This window comes from Mytilus trossulus, chromosome 9 (genome assembly GCF_036588685.1).
Source record: "Mytilus trossulus isolate FHL-02 chromosome 9, PNRI_Mtr1.1.1.hap1, whole genome shotgun sequence".
NCBI classification, from domain to species: Eukaryota; Metazoa; Mollusca; class Bivalvia; order Mytilida; family Mytilidae; genus Mytilus; species Mytilus trossulus.
Window position 1 is genome coordinate 13,475,350 of NC_086381.1, and position 25,430 is coordinate 13,500,779.

A 25,430-nucleotide genomic window follows, 5' to 3' on the forward strand; every position below is an offset into this window, starting at 1 on the left:
GGTAAATAAATCTCTTAATATACGTAAGTTGCTTTTTCATCCGTTTTACTTTCTCTATCAATATAAAACCAATCGGAAGCTATTTAAATACCTTGACCAAGAATGACGTTTTACTAACGTAGATCATCAAATTCAATCGGGTATATAAGAAGAGTTAAGTTTGGAACTGCTACAGACGGTACATCTTAATCAACTAATAATGAACTTCAGTTTCTTAATTTTGTTGGTTCTTTTTACTGCAGCAGTCTCTGTCAGCTACGGTAAGAATTTACTTATTTATTTTGTATGCGATAAGTAAGAATTTTTGCAATTACGAATCTGACGGATATAATGGGGACAGCAATCAATGATTATTTTATCCTTTTCTCTGGTGTACGGGTACTCGGACGAAGAAAGTTAAACTATACAAGTAAAAACAGAGTTGAGACTTTCACTGAACAATACAAATCATATATATGTATATATAAACACTTGTTGGTATATGAAAAGCAAACTTAATTTAACTGACCATTGGCTATTTTTTTTCCAAGAGAGGGTGTGTTTGGACATATCCATCTTAATTTTCTACAAATATTATAAAACTGAACAGGCAATTTGTTTTATAAGTTAAGTCATTTTACAAACCGACCAAGCATTTTAGTAATTTTATTAGAAGCCTGTCAAAGAAAGACATTTTAGATATTGCCTAATTTTCAGGTTTTTACAAAATGTCTTAATTTAGTAAACGCCTAAAAATGCAACAGAATACAACCAATGAAATGAGATATTTTTTGAACTTGTTTGGCTTTATAAATATTTTGATTTGCGCGTCACTGATGAGTCTTGTGTAGACGAAACGCGCGTCTGGCGTACTAAATTATAACCATGGTACCTTTAATAACTATTTACACCACTGGGTCGATGCCTCTGCTGGTGGACGTTTCGTCCCCGAAGGCATCACCAGCCCAGTAGTCAACACTTCGGTGTCATAATTATGAATGTCACCTATACTCAGCGGTAATAACATGACATACATTATAGTATATGCCAAGGTAGATTCTTTTCTGAGGTAGGCTCCCGCTGATGCTCATCAGCATAAACGATTTTAAAATAAAAAAAAACCAGTAGGAAACCATTTAGCCTCATTGAATACAAATTATTCAACTGTGCTTATTTTTTTTAAAAACCTGTCAAAAAAGATTAAAACTAAAATTACCCCCTCCAATTAAATATTTGAAAAAGTAGTTAGTGATCATTAGTTTGAATCAAGCAATTTTATATGAACACAATATTATGAATATAAATTCATATGAGCTGAATTTTAAGAAGTCGTTTTAGTTATAACAATGGAATTTTGTTTCCCCTATGAACTTATGAATTTGTCCTTTACTGTAAGGAAATTCGATGTCATTGTTAGCTGCTTATACCTTATTTGAAAAGGAAACTTTAAAATTCCTCGATACTTTTTAAAAATCAATTTACTAAGGAAATAACAAATTTATGTTGTAAATTTTCTTAAAATATTTTCATTCCCAGTCTACAAATTATCAGAGCGAAGTTAACAGTCAAGTTTATGTTTTACGAATTGAATAAAAATCACAAAATAAATATATTCAAATTACAAAATTTCCATAGGAAGTAATTAACAATACATGGACTCGTAATAAAGTATCAACGTTTCGTACGTGTTTGTGATTTAATCAACAAGTGTTAACCAACAAACTATCAATCAATCAATCAGCGATATGGTTTCAAATGATTTAAAATGAAAAAGTGAAATCACAAACATACTGAGCTCCGATGATAATTCAAAACGGAAAGCTCCTTTTCCTCAATAAACACGTTCTTAAAAATTTAATGTAAATTGAAGTTTTGTTGTAAAAAGGAGACGATAACAGAAAAATTACAACAAAAAACCCCAGCAAGATTAAGCTACCCGACCTAATTGACAAACGCTGAGTTAGTGAGTGGGACCAGATGTTGAGGAAGAATCAGCAGTTCTTTTCAGACTTGTTACATTTCCTTCTTCACACGGGGATCTACAAGCACACGTGATATAAATGCTTCATTTCTTTCGTCTCTTGTACATGTGGAACTCATGATTGTGGTAGGAGAACTTACAGTAACAGTTGTTAAATGTTTCAGCTATTAATGTAGAAATGACGTTTAAATTCGACATTCTACAGCACATTTATTATTTACAGAATTATTATTTTTGTCTGTTTATAGAGAACAAAATAGCAGAAGAAATCAATGAGTTGGAGAAGGAATTACTCGCAGTAAGTTTGCATAAAGTTAAATGATAGCGACTAGCTCTCTCACACTTAAATATACAAATAAGTATATATATTCCAAAATATTTTGACATATTTTATATATTTTTACAATATGACATCAATAGATACATTGTTATTCCGTTTTTATCGATAAGTTTTAATATGCTCTCTTGTAGGAAACAGTGAACAGGCAGATACTGGAAACTGATGAACAAGACATCAAATCATTGAATCATGCTGCTTCAAGAGTGAATAACAAATTTAGAGAACGCGGCTATAAACGTCACTATGGGCGTCCAACAGCAGGGAAAAGAAACGAAATAAATCATGATAAAACACATAGAATTTTACAGGCCATTGGAAGAGAGCATGACAATCGCTTAGCTCAACTCCTAGCTCCAAACAAAAAGGATACGAACAAAGTTGGACAGAAAGCAATAACAAAGAAAGGAAGAAAACTGAACAACAAAGACAAAAACAAAAAAGGTCGTAAAAAGGGGTACATGTTTGATAAACCAGAGGTATTTTTTTCATTTATTTCTTTTTATATATACGTCAGACCGTCTTTAAACTTTGTAAGATGATCATACACCAACATGTCTAATGAAGATACCATGACACAAATTAATTATTTAATACGCGTGCGTATTTTATGCTTGACAAATACGTATTAAATCAGATCTTCAAAAGAACAAACATATCATACGACAGTTGCTCAAACACAAACCTTGATAACCTAAACACCATCTACATTTACCAATACCAAAAACAAATGTCCCTTCACATTCATTTCGGTAAACCTATAAGAAAACGGACAATAAATTACAAAAATTTGCATAAAATATTTCACTTTACAAACATCCTTGATTTTATGAAAAGGACGCTTGTACTGAGTGAATAAAGATCCTTTTCAGATGTTTTATTTTATGATAGATTAACGCCTGTTGACCCAAAATGAATCACCGTAAATATCGGAATCCTAAGTCGACATTTGGCTTTGAGCGTTCCTGATGAAGGTAAATCCAGAAAAGCGCTTTGGACGGAAGAAAATATTAAACGTGTTGTTTTAATTGTTTTAACGTAAGTCTTGAGAACTCGGAAAGTTACGGGAAGATGCACGAATTTGAAAGTCGTCTGTAACTTCAAAACAATTTATTTATTTTACTTTTACCAGGATCTTGACGCTGATTCTGAGTTTTCTTATTTGTTGGATGCGATGAGTGTGGATTTGCACGGACATGTTCATCAGGTATATTATAATGTGTATATTGTTTATTTGGAAATTAGTATGGCGTTCATTATCACTGAACTAGTATATATTTGTTTAGGGGCCAGCTGAAGGACGCCTCCGGGTGCGGGAATTTCTCGCTACATTGAAGACCTGTTGGTGACCTTCTGCTGTTGTTTTTTATTTGGTCGGGTTGTTGTCTCTTTGACACATTCCCAATTTCCATTCTCAATTTTATTATATATTTTTTCTAAAACGCAAATTTATTACTCACGTGTTAAGGATAAGGCATACTAAACTACTTTTTCAATTTATATATGAAATACATTTCTTCAAATACTTTTGTGTTAATATGAAAGGCTGATTTATAAATTTAAAAATTGCAGGACACTTTATCCATATACACGGAATTTCTTTCTATTAGTTGTTTAACACAAAAAGCATATTTATGAACAGACCTCCGTGTTACGAACATTGTAAAACATATTATAAAAAAGGATAATTCAATATAGACAAGTTGAAATAGTGATTATATGTGATTGTAACATTCGATGTATACAATATATCATAATATAAGAATCTACAATCTAGGGATGTCATGAAAATTATCTCTGTTTTTTTTTAATTCTTTCAAATAATTGTAGCCCAAAGGAAGACATAATGATAAGAAAAAGACCAAAGGGGAAGATCTAGAAAGAGACCCTCCAGTGAGTTATACTTTAACATATTTTAATTTCTAATATTTGATTTATAATCATAGTTAAAACCAAGAAAATGGTTGAAAAATAGACAAACATAACGTATTAAAAGGTTTAGTTTAGAAGAAACGCTTAGAGACACTATTTCAATATTCACATTGAACTGTTGCATTTTACACAAATCAGGCCACTGATTTTTCTTGATTTAATTGTTCCACATTTTTTCAAGTCGGGTTCCTATAATAGCAGAATTTTGCTAACTGTTCAAGGCTGCAAAGTGATCTGTAATAAGTTTTAGATGGAATAGAAAATATCAAATTCAACAAGAAAGAAATAGACAAATAAAGTCAATGATACAACGACGCAACATCATACAAATACCCCCCTAAAACAATACAAAGGAAGAGTAGAAATATTAATATGACTAGCACAGAGAGGTGTCTGTTCATCATCTCATTCAAGTTTAGAATTTAACCAGAAAAAAATTATTTTAAATGGAGACTGTCTATGAAAGATTAACAATTAACATAAAATAAAAAAAGAATTTGAGGGAAAATACCATGTTCACAGTAAGAAATTAAAACGACAACATTGTATCATATCAATACTAGTATCCAAATTTTTTTTTTGTGTGATTTGGAAAACTTTGTAGACTTTTGTCATAACCTTTTCGGACAGAACAAACGTATGCTTGACAAGAAATTTTGTCTTGAATGACCGTCTACGGAAACCCCCGATTTATGATGGCAGTTATTAATGCACAGTCGGTAAATCCATGATTCATATTGTTCTTTGTGGTTTATAGATATCACGTGAATTTTTAGATTAGACATGTCGGCAAGATGGCGATATGTCGAGAACTGATAGTCTTTACATTAAATAATATCCTTTTAATAATATCCGAATTTAAAAGACAAATATCGAAAATGCTTGGGATAATAACTAAATGAACATATAGTGACTAGTTCCATTTGATGATATCAGAGAAACATATCATCTTGATTCAGTTGTTTAATTTTTAAGTTAGATTAGATTAAACATGCATGAATTTTGTCAATTGATGTTTCCCCGTTACGTAAATGTTGCGGTATTTTGTATGACTGAGCCTCGCTTTCGATTTTGTTGTTTATTATAAAGTAATTAAATGCATTAAAAAAGATAATGGAATAATTAATTACTCAATAGTGTTAAAATATATACAAACAAATATTTACAGTTACGATAGTTCAATGTTCCATAACTACAGATTATATTATAGATGAATTTAAGCGCATCAATGATGTATCTGTTCTTCTTTTCAGGTTCAACTCAAAAGAAATTTCATAAGTACTTTTCGGTCATGGCCGAATGGAAGGGTACCCTATGAAATTGATACCGTATTTGGTATGTTAAGTTAAATGCTATCTTATTAGAATTATTTCTCTTGTGTTTGTGTTTTTAGTTTTGTTTTTGTTTTATTTATTTTTTATTTTATCAATCTGATGAGCGAAGTCTTTTTTAACTTAATTTTATACTTTGTTTTTATGTTTTGCTCTTGCACCACTGTACAAATCTATGGAGAGGATTGAGCACTCGCAAATATTTTAAACCCCTCAAAATTTTGTATTGTCATGTCCAAAGATAGGAGCCTGTATAACTGTCAGTCGTTATCGTTGATCTGTCATATTTGTTCGTCGTAAATCTTCTGTTATAAACTAGGCCGTTAGTATAGCAAATTGAATAGTTTCACATTTATCATGCCGACTATACGGTCTCTCACTTTTAAAGGTCCTGGGATTGCCATTTGGTTCTATTTTCTAAAGAGTACGTCAAAACGTTGTGAATGGCTCACAACATTCCAAACATAATCAAGGGAAGTTGTTTTCAATTTTTGATACGTACAATGACAATATCCATAATGCAACAGATTGTAAAACACCGAATGGAATGCTTCTTTATAATGAATTCTTAATTCTTTTTTACTCAGAGGCAACAGACAGAGATATAATTGAGAGCGCTGTACAAGAAATTAATGATCAAACGTGTTTAAATTGGGTACCACATGATGGTACACCAGATGTACCATATATTAAGATTATATCTGCTAGGTGAGTTAATATAGTACTGATACATGCATAGAGATTATGATTTCAAATAAACCATTTAGGATTCCGGGCGAAGATACATGTATAAAGTCTGAATAATGAGAATAACTTGTCACTCTTGGTCGGTGTGTATATTTAGTAATCATTTAGATTATGCCTCTATCTCTTTTATTTTCTACAGCATAGCTGATTGAATTCTTTCAAAATAGGTAAACATATGTAAAGAAAGCACATAACATCGGCAAAAACGGTCTTTAATTGTCTTAAAATCATGAAATTTACAACTGTTGATATAAATATTTTGCTTAAAAAATATCATATGTTGTTGGTACACAAATTTCTGTTTCAATTATGTTAAATAAAAGTATGTTAACCGACTTTAATTTAATGGTAAATATCACTCAAAATGGTGTTCTTGGTGAAAAAAACGAAAGCGTTGAAATAATCGTTAAGTCAACGCGCGTTGTAAGAATTAAAATTCGTCGATTTTAGATTACCAACAATGTATTGGATTGGTAAATACACCATCATTAACGTCGGTGACCATTTGACCATTTTATATCATTGAAAAGCAAATGTATGTATCAAGAACATACAGTTTTCTTAGACAAATCTACGTAGATCTATCAAGAAAATATCGTCGATTTTTTCTGATTCCTATATAAACCTATTTTGAAATAATTTACCATGTAAAAAAGGAAGTATTCTTAAATATTTATTTCTCGATTTTCAGATAAATATTAAACGAGCACAAGTTACAAAAATAATCTGTGACATAGATCATTTACTGTTCTTCGACTTTAAAAAGAGTACATAATTGTTGTGTTTCCCTGATACAGTCAATTTTATTTTTAAACGTTTAAAATGCCTAAATAATTTTGTACACGATGATTAACTTGTTGCTATTTTTCATATTTTCTTTATCCTTTATTATAGTGGTTGTTGGTCGTACGTTGGAAATGTCAACCGTTTTCCACAAGAACTAAGCTTGGGAAATGGCTGTGTAAATGTATGTTTTGATTATTTTTTTATTTAACAAAGGTATAGCTTTTTTATTCAGCGTTATTAGTTTAATCGAGATATGAAAAATGTCAGATTTATATTAGATAGCGGTATAATTGTCATAAACCTAATTGTAAGATACAAATAAAGGAATTAAACAAAAGCTTATCGAATCACATGAAACCCAAAAACGAGCTAGATCGGTGATTCGAAAGAGTATGAGTTTCCTGCTATACATGCAACAATCGCCATATGAATCCACACAATGTCATAAAGTTGGAATCGAGAACATACACATAAGGTAAATATGCAGATCAGACGACATTTTGGTATGAAAAAATCTAAAATCTTAAATACACCCAGGTAAGGAGTAATGACAAAGAAACATCATTACGCACAACCAACTTCAAAATATTTCCATACAACGTGTTTATTTTCGTTTGCAATTTTTCTTCATCATAGCTCAACTAGCACATTTTTGTATGTTCTCTCTATGCCTTAAACCTCTGTATACGATGTATTTATAAAAGATATTCATTGACATTATCGTTCTAACACGAATTTCTTGCAATAAACATTCATCCTTTACCTTGAACAATAATGATTGTCTCTCACAAATACCAAAATATGTAAATAACTTTTGAATAATTTGTTTTGAACAATATAAACCTTATAACTTTGCTTTATCTGCGTTGTTTTCAATATTTGTTCGCAATAAATAATTATATTTGAAAAACTGTTTATTTCATTTGCCTTCGTTAGGTAATATGAAAATTGGTAATCAGGCGATAATTATTGTTATTTTTGGCGAAACCTTCTTTAATCTAGTAATTAAGCCATTCATATTTACATATACAAAAGAAGATGTTGTATGATTGCCAATGAGACAACTCTCCAAAAGAGACCAAAATAACACAAAAATTAATTATAGGTTACCGTACGACCTTCAACAATGTGCAAAGTCCATACCGTATAGTCAGCTATAAAAGGCCCCGAAATAACAATGTAAAACAATTGAAACGAGAAAACTAACGACCCAATGTTTTCAAAAAAATTGAACGAAAAACAATTATGTAACACATAAACAAACGACAACCACTGAATCACAGTCTCCTGACTTGGGACAGGCACATACATATAGAATTTGGCGGGGTTAAACATTGTAGCGGGATCCCAACCCTCCCCATTACCTGGGACAGTGATATAACAGTACAAAATTAAGAACGACATATAAAAAAACAGTTGAAAAAGGCTTAACTCATCAGATGGACAAAAATACATATGGAGGTGTACGGGTGCTTGTACACTCCAACAAAAAAAAACACTAGGTACAGGTCTGAGATAATTCATCTCCAATTTAGCCCTAAATGTTATATCTCCAAATTTGTGTAATTGATCTTTTCTCAGCGGGATTCAAACTCTTGCGTCTATGACATCATTGCAACATCACCTGCACCGTGCCTAGAATCATAGACCATTCAACCACCTGGGGTTTATAAAAAACAGCTTCCTGTGGTAAATGTTGTGTCTTTTCATGCCAAATTACCTATGATTAACTTACAATTCTTATACATTTTTTTAGAAAGCAACAGCCGTTCACGAAATGATGCATGCCATTGGTGCTCAGCATGAGCAGACGAGATCAGACCGTGATGATTACATGACTATTATAGAAAAGAATATACAAAGTGGAAGGGAAGGTAATTTCCAAAAACAACAAACCATGAACAATCATCCATTGGATGCAGCATCTGATATGATGTACGGATTATCTGTAAGTTGTTATAATCTGCAATATCACACTCAGATATAGCAATGCCTATCTGTCTGAAAAAACAGGTCTTACGGTCATAAAACTTTCGAGCACGATTTTTGTACTCAGACTCAAAAATTAACCAATCAAAACTCTGGATGTCATGTTTCGAGCATGATTTTTGTGCTCCCAGCACTGAGCAAAGTTTTATGACTTCAATTCCAGCAATAACACACTCAGACAGAGCAATGCTTATTATACTTGACATTTGACAGAAAGACACGTCTACAGATGGAAGATTTAAAAATTGATTGATTGATTGTTGATGTTTTAACGAACTTTTCATTACTATTACCTATTTTAAAGCTAACATTTTTATTGGTGAAGGATGACAGAGTGTCCATAGAAAGCCACTGACCTTAAGCAGAAAAAAAGACAATCATATGCAATTAATATTGGAGTCATCTTACCTATGGGGATCAAACTCCCCCCAAGTAAAACGGTGGAAAAACTCTATTTTATTTGCATCACGTGTTCGTAAAGTGACGAATAAATCAGAGAAAATGTCCTAATACTGAAATAGAGTTGTTACTTTTTAAAATCTGAATCAGGAAAATACACAAAGACCAACCTTTATTAGTTTTGATTTCAATATGTCATTACAATTATTATCATACGAACATTTGACGATTGTTTTCAGAGTTTCTCTAATAATGGAGGCAAAACAATTAAGTTTAACGACTGGCGTCTAGAGTTCCAGGCAGATAGTGCAACTGGCTTAATGTTCTATGATGTGGCTGATATAACCACGGCTTATACATGTACAGGTAAATAATTAATGCCTGAATGCATGTTAGTTAGTAATCAGTGTTGTTCAGTCACGAGTTAAATATTTTTCACTATCTGAATTTTTTTTTTTTTTTTTTTTTTATTTTATTTCTTTTATTATCTTGACAGTTGAATTTTTTATTAGAAATTAAGTAGAAAATGAAAGTTGTTACATATTGTTATATGTATTATCAGATTGTGTTGTTGCAACATTATCGACATCAATCATTGTTTAATGACGTCAGATGATTGCATTTATTTTGATTTATTTAACATCTAAAATTAACAAGTATTTTTCCATTGAAATCCCAGTATTTCATTGAAAATAATGTTACATTTATCTAATAATTTTGATATTAGAATTCATATTTAGAATAAGACATCAATTGACGACCGCGCGCACATGCTTTAATTATGAGTGTTGTTCGGTCAAGAGTTGCATATTTTTCGATATTTCATTTCTTGGGTTAGTTACGTTACTCATTTTGTTATATGTAGCACGGGCTCTCAATTCGAAATAAAGTAACAAATTAAAGGACCTATGTGTTTTTCCTGCAACGTCTTGATAACACCCAGTGTGGGATGATGAAACTCGTTAGAGGAGTGAAATTATCAGATTTCAGATTTATTCTAGTTGTGAACTATTGTGTTTATTTTCATTTGGAAACTTCTATAGTTTTGCAAGTAATGTAGTAAATATTTCATAATCATTTGATCCATTTGTCATATTTTTTAATTTAATCATTTGGAAAACCATTAAGATGGCATCACACATAAATTTGTCTTTGATCGATATATATGTTTCATTAATTTGTTGATTTTAACTCAAATTTAAGTTTCAGTAACTGTGAAATCTTTCAGACTGGTCTTTTGTCTTATTGTTACTTCTATTGGTGACTTGGATCAATCCGACAATTCAACGGATTCAATATAGCATTCAAATGAACATTTCTTTAATATTTAATTTTCATTAGATCCAAATAATAAATCATTGTTCTAATTCTACTATGTAATACTTGTTTCTAGCATCTTGTGGCACGCTCCCTTTCCAACCTTGTCAGCATGGAGGATTCGTTGATAAAACCTGTACATGTAAATGTCCGGACGTATTGACAGGAGAGTTTTGTGAGCAGCCAATTAACAGCGGTAAGTACACAATTAAGTATTTATTAATGATGATGTTATCTAAGAAATAACCCGGCTATTTGGTTAGTTATAATGAATTAAAAAACGCAGTAGAAAATTCACTGTAAAAGTTTATAATAGGTTTAAACATGTAAATTAGCTGACGATTTAGCAGGACATTTTTGTGAGCTTCCAATTAACCCCGGTAAGTACACAATCGTTAATATGTATTTGGTAAATATTATACACTTAAAAAAACCACTTGCTGTTTGATATGGTATATGGAATGCAAAAATGCAGTAGGAAATTGACTGTAAAAGTATTTATAAAAGGTTTAAACAAACACAGTCGTGTTTCCTAGTCGGCATAAGCTTGCAATTTAAAATACGAAAATGATAAATCAATGTACCAATGAATAACAAAACTAAGGGACATACATTTATAAAGTCCTGATATATATATTTCAGTTACATGCGGAGGTACCATAGACTTAACAGCTGGAGAGACAACAATACTGACATCACCAAACTATCCAAATAATTATGGTCTTGGCTCAAAATGTACATGGTTGATTAAAGTAAGTATGGATTTTTAACTTTGAAACAAGCTGACAGTTATTATTCTTAAATTTATTTTATGTGAATAAAGTTTTCATTTAGTTTGTAGGATCATCTCTCCACAGAAAATCAGTTTTCTTTACATGAGTCTGATTGAAGGAAAGTCGTAAATAGTAATCTGTAAATTTATTATTGATATCCCGATAAAATTGTATTCATATTTAAATGTTAGGAAGAGTTTGCGATTTTTTCCGCATTTCTAATGTAGAGTATATGTTTGTTTTCTTTTGTCTCTTGTTCTTCGCAATTTTATTGATATTTTGGAGATCCGTACAATCATATAAACACATGATTGATAACTCATCATCTGCCTTTACATGTATTTGATTTGATGTAACCAAAGTCTCTGTTTGATATGAGACAATGCACTAAAATTATATATAATTTGACAGGGGGTACCAGAAAACCTTATTAGAGCCACTATTACAGATATGGAAATCAGCAATAACGACAATGCTTGTTATCACTGGTTACAGATTCGTTATCACCTACTTGGCAATATGGGGCCATTGTAAGTTAATAATTTATAGATAACCTTAGCATTGATTTGATCATATAATTGTGTAAAGGTGCTTTAACTTTTTTCATATTTTTTTTTTCTCTTTTGCTTTCTTCTCATTTCGACCAACTTTTTAAGAACGCCTCATTGTCATCTCGGAAACATCGATGTCATCATTGTGATTGTCACTTTTGGAACTATAGTCTTTGATTGATTGAATAATAATATTGTTCTCGTGTCAAAACTTGATTAAACGGGCAAAAGAATTATTTTCAAATTTGATATTTGGTAATAAAATGAAGGTTTAGTTTGAATTTGAATATTGTGATAATTACTTTTATTACAATATAAACTCCACTTGTAATGCTAACATAGTTTTTCACCATCTAACTGAGAGTTAAATGATTTCTTCACTCATGTTATCAATATTTAAAGATTACATTTCTTACTTTTGAAAAACTAGAATACTATATTGTTGCGATATTTCGGAAATCATTCAGTGATGAATTTCATCTGATGACGCGCATATTCTATTAGCATATAAAAAGAATACGTCGTGTCTGTCTGACAGTAAATGGGCGGATCAGCGTTATTCTTGTCCTATTGAATCAAATGGAAATAACACATCACTTTGCTATAAACTGAATTCAAAATAACAATTGATCGAATAATTATATTTCTAAAGATTTATCACAAATTTATCGTTTCTTGTTTTGTGTTATATCTTGTACACGATATACACCCATTTAAGCTGCGTTTGTAACCAATATTTCATAATAATTCAAAATTGGATGAAACACGTTTTGATTGGTTGAACGTAATTGCCTATCAGCTCAAAGATATAATGTTATCGACATTTTTTTCATGATTATTCCTTTCCATATGCAAGTTAGAATTTAATTATCAGTATGACTGTAATATTTTTTCTTTCTATTTGAAATAACCTTAAAAATGACTCTCTACATTTTTTATGTCATTTCTGCATACAGATATTCAAGTCCTTCCTAAAATGATACTGCATTTTTAGTTTTTGTTTTCAGTGTCTCTTGACATTGGATAAAACATGGTGATTCTTTCGTTTGTTTACAGTCAGCACAAACTCATTATAATGTTATACAGTATTTCATGTCGTTACTTATTATGTATAATTCGCTATGACGGACGATCTTCTGAATCGGTTACTTTGATATTTATGAGAGGGTGGGTGGGCAGGGATAAGGGAATATGGGATTGAGAATAGAGGGAGCCGGAGAAAGAAAAGAAGTAAAAGAAGGAAAATAATTTTGAACAGATTTCGCCTTGGAGTAAGGACGCAGAAACTGGCAGTAGATGGGGCGGGAAATGAGCATCAGGGTCATCATATCCATTCCTTATATATGAAAGGATGTTGGATCGTCAATGTCGACGGAGTCATAGAAAACGACTAACACTACAATGAGAATGAACATTTATGAATTCCTATGTGTTTTGTATACCTCTACGCGTTCTCTTATATAATTACCCACTCTATACTAACGTAAGTAGAAATCCTAGATATATTGATTGTTGCATACTATTAAGTTCATTTTCGACGATTACTAGGCATGATTTGGACGAGAACAAAAAATAAATAAAATAAAAATGTAGATAATTCCAGCAGGTAGGGGGACATAATAAAGAACTGGGAAGGTCAAACATAAATTGTAAATGTAGACATTGTTTTGAAGGAGATGCGGAAGTACGGACATTGAAGCGAATGAGATATGGGATACAACAGTAGATGAAGAAATGAATACAATGATCATCATATTTGACAGCGATGTAGGCAGTGATCAGGCAGCATCTAGAGGATTTAGTATGACCCTTCAGTCCATTGGAACAGGTAGGCAAAAACTAAGGAATTGGATAAAAATCCATTGGTTTTGTTTAATCATTTTGAAGTTTATCGGGACAAAAAGGCATTCAAAGGGATTCAATTATCAAGCAATGTTTTGTCCACAAATAAGAACTACAAAAACCAAAAACTTGTTCTAAATCTATACACAAATTTAACCACCTTGTAAGGTTTATAAACATTGACACATAATATGCGTACTATATCTTATTTAAATTTTTTTAATGCTTTCAGGTTGTGTTGATTACCCGTGTAAGCATGGTAAATGCGATAGTGCACTAAACACGGACAGCTACACATGTACATGCGACCAGGGATTTTCGGGAACTAACTGTAGTATACCCTCAGGTAGGACAAAAAAAAGAGGAGACGACAAAACACATTTATATTTATTTCTTTAATATTACCAGTATTGAAAAATAGTCTAAACGTTTGCAAACAATTTATACTATATACATGCAATTGCTTAAAAACCGTATATTATTGGAAGAAAAAACCCAAATTAAAACAAAAAAAAACACATTTTTTTTCTATTTGGTTTCATGCTTCTACAATGGGTTTCACGAACTCTTTCAAAATTCGTATTCACACACCTAAAGGCATGCATTAATAGCTTGTTGTTCGGTGTGAGCCAAGGTTCCGTGTTGAAGGCCGTACACGGACCTATAATGGTTTGCTTTTTTAAAATTGTTATTTGGATGGAGAGTTGTCTCATTGGCACTTACACCACATCTTCCTATATCGATATATTTGCTTTTCTTTTTTTTTGCCCACTTGCGGGCATTATGCTTTCTGTCTGTGCTTTCTTTTGTTCGTTCATTTGTCTGCTCGTCCGTACGTGTGTTCGTTTGTCTATCTGTCCCATTTCAGGTTAAAGTTTTAGTTTAAAAGTTTTTGGTCAAGAAAGGTTTAGATTAAGTTGAAGTCCAATCAACTTGACACTTAGTACACATGTTACTTACGATATGATCTTTCTAATTGTAATGTCAAATTGGACTGTTAACTCAAATTTCAGTATGGAGACATTCTTGTTTAATATTTTTCTATTGGACAATAAGTAAGTGTATTACTGGCTTTTATAAGGTATAGCTCTTAATAAGAAAAAGTACATTTTCATTGTCATCATACTTAGTTGCAAAAAGACTATCAATAATAAATATCCTAGAACTTGTAAGTTATAATCAATCATTTTTTGGTAAATTGAAAACTTTTCCCGACATTGTAACGGTTTTATAACTATGTGTGATACGAATAACATAATTTGTAGTAACATAATATCAATATGTTACAATCTTATCTAGCTTTCGTTTTACTTCAATTTTACAGTGTTTTCGGCTTTTAGTTGTACTGTAGAGGTTGGTTCACCTTGTATGTTAGTTCAAGAAGAAAATGATGATATCTTCGATTGGGAAACTCGTTCTGTAAGTATACTGAATATTGTTCACATGCATTTTAAAGATCATCTATGTTTCCGAAAGACAAAATTAAAAAAGACAGTCGCCTTCCTAACAGATACGCATATGCACCATTGCTGATCACTTTGAACAAAAATGAGACAGATGTTTCACAACATTTTCTTGTCTAACGTTATACCATATATAATAGACCTAACGTTTTTATTTTATCTAAATTAAAGCATATTCATCTTATGGGAGTTTCACGAAAAGAAGTTTTTCTTATATCAAAACCCGTTCCAAATGACTCTGACTGAGCTGAAACTATCACTTTATTTGATCGCCATCACAATTTTGCTGACCGTTGCAATGCATAAGTTTCTAGATTTCATTCACGAAGCTGTTGAATGAATTGCCTTCATTTAGAACTAATATCGATCAAATTTTTTAAATATGAATCTTTACTGAACGGTTCTTTTTGGTGTTGTTGTAATTACACAGGTAAAGAGATCGTAATAACAGAAAATAATCAAAGTTATTTTTTAACAAATGAACAAAACAACTGTTGATTCATTAAAAAAGAAACAATGGTTTTGATTTGTTTAGTTTAAATTTAGTTTAGTTATGGTAAATACGGTGAATGAAATATTTAAATTTTTTAAATACATACGTATTCCACATTTAATGACTAAATATCTCACTTCATTTAGGAACCGGCACCTCTTAGTGCTTATACTGGTCCCAAAGCTGCTAAAGAGGGAACTATATACCTTTATACAAAGACTTGGAATAAACGGGTACATAACGATACAGCCATTATGTATACAGATATGAATTTACCAAGTGAGTACACTGTTTCAAAAATGTATTACTTGTACTTCAAATAAATTACGTTCTCTAAATACTAGTACCTCAAAATAAGTATGATTCCCATCTAGCTTTAGGTTTAGCGAATTCGTTTTAAAGTAAAACCGTAGCTACATTGTTAAAATTATATCAAAACTAAATGCCTTTAGATTCAAAGTATTATTTGGTTACAGAAATTTAACTTGTTCTCTAGCCTATTTAAACATGACTTTACCTTGTAAAGAGTTATAGTTTAAATCTAATTAACCTAAAAGCTTTATTAATTACTTGTTTGATATAACAATCGGTCTACAATACTTCAAAATCATATTGTTTTGAAGTGGTGACGATATGATGAATTTTAGAAAAAAATCAAAGCTTTTCTCCATGAATCTATGTAAAGCCTTCTTCAGATATAAACACAATCAGTTGGTTATTGTGTTTAAGTTGTTTTTTTATTTATTGTTGTATCATATATCAGGTGTTTGCCTTCATTAGATAAATTGACAAATACCATACCAATGGTAATATGGAGAGAGCTTTAATAGGCTGTGCCTGTTACTCAATCAATTTCATATCTTAATGAATAAGATATGTTTAAAATAAAAAAAAACAAAAATCAAATAAACCAAGGGTTTCCACCGTTTTCTACATATGGAAATGCCTGTACAAAGAGAGAATTATGACAGTCGTTTTTCATTTTTCTGATGGATTTAAGCTTTTGATATTGTCATTATAACAAGGACTCTCAATTAAAAAATGTCCTTGTAATTTTTTTGTTATTTTATTATTTTGAAAACAAATTATTTTTATTTCGATGTATATTATTGCATTTTAAAGTCCAATATAAAATCAATTAACTATTCTGATTGTTTGACTTTGGAGTATGTATTTTGCAGAGGTTCAGAGGTGCTTATCTTTCTGGTATCATATGTACAGTTACTACTCAGCAGACATGGGGACATTAAATATTTATATGTCAGACGATAGTGGGTCTACTTTATTGTTCACAAAATCTGGCAATCAAGGCAACATCTGGAAGCAGGCAGAAATAGAAATACCTGATGTAGATAATTTGAAGGTAAGTAAAGCTATTTTTTTTGTGGAAACAATTTTTGTTCGAAACGAGTATTTGTATTCACTTCATGCGTGATTTAAAAAAAAATGTAATGGTTTAGCATGAAGATGATCGATTCTTCATTCGTTGCTTTCGTACATGAACCATCATCAGATAAAATTGTTATAAACAGTTCCAATACGGGGTAATCAAAATTATTATAATCTTGTCCTTGTTATGATGTAATTTGCAAATGTCTATAAAAATGGTCGATCAGACACATATTGCTCAAAATGAAATTAGTGGAAATGACAACAGGTTGCCTAATATAATCCCTTCTATACATGAATTTCAAATCATAATTTGTTAGGGTGATTTTAGGGCCCCTTTTTTGGAGAGTTGAACATACATATTCAAAAGGTCAAAAGGCTTTCTGCAGTTTTGATATATGTAATGTGTTGCTCCAATATCGAATTAAAATATATATATTTGATTTGAATTAAATTGAATTTCCCAAGCTAGCACATTGTATAATTTCATATTATTTTTTTTTATCTTTTTATTTTTTGTATTGTTACATTCTTTCGTTTTAATATTCTCAGTATTGTAATCAAACGGAAAAGAGTATTCGTACCATTTGTATTAAAATATTAATTATATATATATGTCTTTCATATTGTTGTGCGTGTCGTTTTATAGATATAGGAAGATGTGGTATGAGTGCCAGTGAGACAACTCTTCATCCAAATAACAATTTATAAACGTAAACCATTATTGGTCAATGTACGGCCTTCAACACGGAGCCTTGGATCACACCGAACAACAAGCTAAAAAGGATCCAACAATCACTCGTGTAAAACCATTCAAAAGGGGAAATCAACGGTCTAATCTATATAAAAAAAACAACATATATTCAAATTATGTATTGTTTCCTTAGATTACATTTGAATCCATAACTGGTGATACTCTATATATGTCTGATATGGCCGTTGATGACATTTGGTTAGTTCCAGGCACCTGTGGTTAGTATAACATTAATAAGAAACTAAAGATCTACTCGGATAAGTAAAAGTTGAATGAAATGTTTGAAGAACGTTTATTGAAAACACTTCTTACAAGAGGAGACTGAAAAGATACATCAAAACAAAACACACATTTTACGTATGAATCTGAGGAGGACTCAGCCATTTAGTTTTTATCGCTATTCATTTAAATTACAAAATAGAAGATGAGTGAGCTAAGCATAGTTGTCGTGTTCAACATTTAAATTCCTTAGGAGCTACGTTTTCAAAAACGAATAAAACGAGAAGAACTCACTGAAATGAAGGTCCACTTTGTCAATGTAGATTATCATCAGATTGGACATAATGAGTGGTATCTTAATTTATTTTAACCGAGAGTTTAACTAATTAATACTAATAGGCTTTATTCAATATACGGTTGAGAAACAATGAATGATTTGTACTTGTAAACTTGTTACTTGAAATCTTTGGAAGGATGAATATTGGCTGAACATTTGCATAGTAGAAACTGTTAATTTTCAAATAAATATTAGCCAAAAATAACCGATTTTCGAATTGAGTGACAACCTCAGTTTAGTGGGATAATTTTGTCTAATAAACTGTTAATGTACAATTTAAATGTATCAAATAAACCATATTAGTACCATGTACTGACTAACTACTTTGAATACGCATAGCTCATATTAATTTTAATTAAAACTCTGATATCTGTTAAAATCTTTGATTGATATAAAAACGAAGCTACATGAAAAGAATTCATATTATTTGCACAAGCTCCTAAATGTAAAAGCAAATTTGAGCTTAAAAGATACTATATAGATACTATACCAGTGTAGCTAATGAAATATATTATATCTGTGAATAAAATTGAGAATCGACGAGTCTTCAACACCATGAGAAACTCACGCACCCGAAGGTGCGCCTCAGCTGGCCCCTAACTTAAACTATCCATTTGCCTTATATAAGCTTACATGTCGTATGCATTATTTGCAGACACTCCTCTTGTACCTCCTACAACTACCACTGCATCAACTACGACACCATCTCCAACCACTACGACAACGACTCCAACTACTACCTCAACGACTCCAACTACTACCACAACAACTCCAACTACTACCACAACGACTCCAACTACTACTACAACTACTCCAACTACTACTACAACTACTCCAACTACTACAACAACAACTCCACCTACTACCACAACAACTCCAACTACTACTACAACTACTCCAACTACTACAACAACAACTCCAACTACTACCACAACAACTCCAACTACTACCACAACGACTCCAACTACTACTACAACTACTCCAACTACTACTACAACTACTCCAACTACTACAACAACAACTCCACCTACTACCACAACAACTCCAACTACTACCAATCTTCCACCAGGTAAGTTTATTAATACAGCTGCAAACTGTATTTGTTTGATGTCCGTCTTATAGTTATATCACAAATCCCGAATCGCTGCAGCCATATTAATTTCCACAAATGCATATCGACCTGATGAATTAAGCCATTCAACTGAGTTTTAAAGTTTGGTCGTGTGTTGTACTGCTGCATAATTTTTCATGTTTAGGGAACGGGACTTTGGCACCATCAAACATGTATAAACCACTTCATTCTATATGTGATTTCCCCTTGTTAGGAGTCTGAAAATCAATGGTTGTTGTTTGTTGTTGTATGTGATACTTGCTTTTCATTATTTATTGTGTACATAAATCAGACCTCCGGCTTCACTATGAATTTTACTAAATCTGTATGGATCCGAAGTGGGTCAGTAGCGAACCATATGACTTATAGTGGGTTTTTAGTCCAGTCAAACTAAGTTTGAACCCCAAACTAACTGCAACAAAAGGTGTTTTAGTTCTATTCTATAGCATTTAGCCCCAAATATACAGAGAAATGGACCATAAAATCGAACTCGAGGAAAACTCAAATTTGCATTTTTAATTTCTTATGGAAATTAACATTGGAATAGGTTGTAATTTCGCAAATCATGTCTTTAAACCACAAAGGAAGAATATAGCAGTAATAACTTTTATTCACTTTGAGATTCTTCACCTAGACATGCTGAAAAATCTTAGGAAAGGTTAACTTATGAATTGTGGAATCTAGATTGTAGCTTGATAAAAAATATGAAAACACTTTTAGAGTTGATTGTCATACTTTAAAGACGGCTAAAATATCAAGAATCAATACATTCTGTTGAGTAGAAGCGGTAAATTTATCTAATTTTGTATCAATTTTTATTGAAATTTCTGATTTTTTTTTCAGATTTATCTCCCTTGTCAAGGAATTTTAAAATCATGATATTTTAGTTTTCCTCAAGTTAGATTTTATGGGCCTTTTTTCTATGGATATTTGGGATATAATGCTAAAGATTAAATTTTAAAATCTTTTGTTGCACTTACTTCAAGGTTAGGGTCAAATTCATGCTAGATTGACAGGACTATTTGCTTATTTTTGAAGACCGTCAGATGACCTATGTTTTAAACTTTTTACTGATGGAGAGTTATTTTATTTGCAATTATACCATTTTATTTTATTTATTTTGTGTGTTTAATCTTAGAAAATATACATCACATTATATTAATTACTGATAGGTCGAAGGCTAGTTTATAATAAAATTGAAATTTAATAGCTAGTTATTAAACCTAAATCATGTCTTTTGCGCTGGTAAATGTAGAATTGTGTCTCATAGATGTATATCATACATCTGTGTAATTTATATTAGTTATGTTAAACTCTGTAAGTTTTTATAATCAAATTGCATTTCATTTCATGTCTTTTATTTTAACTTGTTGAATATGTCAAAAGTAAAATCACAAAAATACTGAACTCCGAGGAAAATTCAAAACTGAAGGTCCTTAATCAAATGGCAAAATCAACAGATAAAACGCATCAAACGAATGGACATCAACTGTTGTATTCCTGACTTGATACAGGCATTTCTGATGTAGAAAATGTTGGATTGAACTTGGTTTTATAGCGTTGAACCCCTCACTTGTATGACAGTGGCATCAAATTCCATTAAATTGAAAAAATGCGTGAGCAAAACAGAAATAAAAGGTAAAATTGTCAAAAAAGGGGTATAACAGTCATCACCTTGTCTCAATCTCAATCAGAACAAAAAACAACAACAAATGTTTGACAAAGAAGCACAATAAGCATATATCAAATTTAACAACCACGTCAAATGATTGTATTGCAATATCTAAAGAAGCATTCACGTCGCATTCCTTGTTTTTGTTTTAAACCAGTTTGACTTCGAACGTATATGGTAAGCTCACCATTCATTTATTTGGAAATAACATTACAGTCGTTTCATAGGTTATTATAGTTTTTATGAGTGAATAAATTAAGCATACCTTTGTATGATGGTGTTAACCTTTATAAAGATAATATATGTTTCAATTGTAGGTGCATTCTATCACTGTGGTTTTGAACAAGGACATGGATGTGTCTTCCAAAATATTTTAGGCGACAATTTTGACTGGACTGTTGATCATTCTGTAAGTATAAATCAGAATAATGTTATGCAGGTGTAGATAAATTCCATATGTAATTAGAATATTTCCTTCAACTCTGTATGAAGGATTGTGACCAATTTGTAATACTTAGCAAATGAGATACATAATGAAGTCTTGAATCTTGTGTTTTAAGAGATATAATACACGTCTATTGGTACTTTTGTTTCTTAAAAAAGACCAATAAAAAATGAGCTTACGATCAACATCTTCTTTAATTTATTTCAAAATATCAGATAATATGTACAATTTTTAACAATATTTTGTGATTCATTTCTGACGTGGTGCTCATGTAAGTAAAAACTCGATAAAATCACTAGGTCACATTCGGGAGAGAGGGTACTGAGTTATAGTGACTATAATTTGAACATATCCTTCATAATCATTATGTTTCACGCTGGATGTAATATGATATAAAGTGACGAAAAATTCAATAAGTAAACGAATGCAGAAGGTCAACCCTTACTACACATGCGGTCTGACAAAAAAAAACAATGTTTGATTCCAACCGTTATCAGGTTGATAACGGTTGGAATCAAATATAGTTTTTGTCGGCAGACCGCCTGCGTAGTAAGGGTTGGCTTTTCATTTTCTCAAAAACATGTTCTGCATTCGTTTAACCAGGGCTAATCTAATTTTAAATATTAAAAGTGTGGTATAATTGTCAATGATACAAATCTTCAACTGATATCAAATGACATAAAAGTTAACATACATAGGTCACCGCACGAAAGCATATTTTGTTAAGCCCATAGAATACACTTGTGACAATTTTTCATCTGTTGAAAGTGGTTAAGTTGTCTTTTGATGTTTTTTTTTATGTTGCTGTTCTTTTACATAGACAAAAATACAAATAAAGTATGTATAAATACATGCAGGGACCTTCACATTTTAACAACAAATTTTCTTCTTTAAATGCAGGGTTCAACAAAAAACAAAAAAACAGGCCCTACTAATGCATACGCAGGGAGTCAGTACGCTTATATTGAAGTATCTGGAAAACAAATCGATGACTTAGCAGTTTTGTCCTCTATTGATACAGTACTGCCTTGTAAGTACTTTCAATACAATCAAATGTTTTGTTAAATAATCATCTTTTGATATCACAATATTTCAGTAACCATTTTTCAATTTTTTGCAATTTGTTAGTCAAAGCAGTAAATATTTTTTTAATCGTAAATTAAAACTTTTCAACCGACATTGAAAATATTTCAAAATATGCATAACGTTTATAATGGTATAAACTTAATGTTATACATCAGTTAATAGTTACTTAATTTTCATGGTTGGAGAATCTTTATTTTGTCTAAATTGTATGTATCTTAAATCAAAAACAGTTCAATAAACATTTACAACATTTAATTTTTAATGTATCCATTAATTTGATAATAGTTTAAACTTTATGCTACACATGTACATCTGTAAACTGTATCGTAATTTTAATGATTACAGCTTCTACATTTTGTCTACAATTTTACTATCACATGTATGGACGTCATGTTGGATCGCTTACCGTTTTTACACAGGAAAGAGATTCCGGATTGTGGTCTAATGATTGGGACCTGTCTGGCAATCAAGGAGACCAATGGTCATTTGCCAGTGTTGAGATTCCTTACCACGAAGATCTTGTTGTATGTTTTATTTGAATATATTTTAATTACTATGTGCCTAATAACAATAGCATGGTATTCACTATTATATAACTTGATTTATTTCACTTGACTTGGAGGGGTTAAACCGGTTCGCTTAGTAAAGCAATAATGCAAAATAACTTTCGTAATATTTTAATGATCTGACAGCCATCTTAAAAGGCAACAGTAGCATATCGCTGTTTAAAAGTAATAAATCAATTTAGAGAAGAAAAAAAACCTAAAACGCTTTGCCTGTTAATAATTATTTCTGTCTCGCACTTTCAGCTGTCTTTTACATGTTTTATTTTATGTGACTGATTCCTTTCGAATCTCATTAACCGTTCATACAATTAGCATTTCCTCTGATTAAAAACAAATGATAGCTCATAATTTTTAAGCATATTTTTATTTTCAGATTGAATTTGAAGCTTCAAAAGGAGGAACGAGGAACAAAGGTGACATCGCACTTGACGAAATTACTCTCACGAACAATCCATGTTAGCCATTTAATAGAACAATTGCTTGTAATGTAGTTAACAAACATTCCTATAAAATTCAATACTTTAATTTGTAACATCTTAATGGATGTTCAAGAGAATGAATTGAGCAGATTTTTTAAATTAATTTTTCATTTTTTAAAATATATATGTATCACTTTATATTCAGTGTTACATTGTGACACAATCCCTTGATATCTACTATGTTCAGTGTTACATTTTGACACATTCACTTGAAATCTGTTATGTTCAGTGCTACATTTTGACACATACCTTTGAAATATTTGATGTAAAGTGTTACATTTTGACTTATCCTCATGAAATATGTTATCTATAGTGTTACATTCTGACACATACTTTTGAAATATTTGATATATAGTGTTACATTTCGACTTATACCCATGAAATATGTTATGTATAGTGTTACATTCTGACACATACCTTTGAAATCTGCTATGTTCAGTATTACACTTTTCTACCAATGAAACATGCTAGGTACAGTGTTACATTCTGACACACAGGCTAACTCATATCTGCGATGTAATGTCTTTACTCGATTTATATGTATTTTTTCTAATAAACATGTATTGCATCATTTTCATTTTGTTTTTTTTAGTTGCATTAGTTACTAAAACCACCTGACCTTCATAAGAATGTAAATATAAATAAGAAGATGATTTGTGAGAGCTAATGAGACAACTCTCCGTCAACGTCTCCAGGTCTCAATGTATAAAATGTTAACAATTATAGATCAAAGTAAAGCCTTCAACATGGAGTCTTTTCACACACAAAACAGCACGATATAATGGGACCTAAATGACTATTGTAAAATAATTCCAACAGGTAAACCAACGGCGTAGTCTATATATAAAACGAGAAACGAAAAACACGTTTGAACCACATCAACAAACGACACCCACTGTCAACAGGTTCCTAACTTAGGACAGGTGCACGTTTAACCTACTTATATATATAACCTGTGACAGTAATGTAACATTACAACATATAAATACACACTACAAAATATCGATAGAAATGGCTTTACTCTATCATTTGAATTTTATTCTTTTTTTATAAAATTTAACATTTGCCTAACCCTTATTTTACTTTTACAACCCTGTAACAAAGGTTTTTAAAAACAAAACTTTCTGTCATTTTGCAAAGAATTGTTCTGAAGATAAAAAAAATCTTTTCCAGGAATGAAAGTCATATGTTAACAATTAGTTATAATCTTATTCAAAACTTTAACAAATTATCTTGTTGATCATTTCTGCTTAATAATTAAAAGTATTTTTTTCCAAAGGTCATTGATTTTGCTTTTATTTAAAAGGATTAAGATATTAAAAGCGAATTGCAACCATTCTTTTTTATGATAGATTTAAAAATTCGCTTCAAATGAGTATTCCCCGTTTCTATGCACACAACTGTTCCCGGAATAGTTGTTACCTTCATCCTATATACACAAAAAGCGTGTCT

At 31.1% G+C, this 25,430-nt stretch overlaps 1 protein-coding gene across 1 annotated transcript; it reads left to right on the forward strand.

Annotated features, from left to right (window-relative positions):
• Window positions 1–101: 101 nt before the first annotated feature.
• Window positions 102–24,549, forward strand: LOC134685169 (MAM and LDL-receptor class A domain-containing protein 1-like). The gene is made up of 24 exons (XM_063544646.1): window positions 102–260; window positions 2,209–2,258; window positions 2,432–2,776; window positions 3,430–3,504; window positions 4,128–4,190; window positions 5,483–5,564; window positions 6,148–6,268; window positions 7,202–7,274; window positions 8,850–9,041; window positions 9,721–9,847; window positions 10,875–10,994; window positions 11,441–11,550; window positions 11,983–12,101; window positions 13,796–13,950; window positions 14,197–14,310; window positions 15,289–15,383; window positions 16,067–16,199; window positions 17,102–17,283; window positions 18,197–18,281; window positions 19,275–19,688; window positions 21,720–21,811; window positions 22,748–22,877; window positions 23,279–23,457; window positions 23,873–24,549. The coding sequence occupies exons 1-24, from the start codon at window positions 200–202 to the stop codon at window positions 23,957–23,959; spliced, it is 3,204 nt and encodes a 1,067-aa protein (XP_063400716.1). The 5' UTR covers window positions 102–199; the 3' UTR covers window positions 23,960–24,549.
• Window positions 24,550–25,430: the final 881 nt, after the last annotated feature.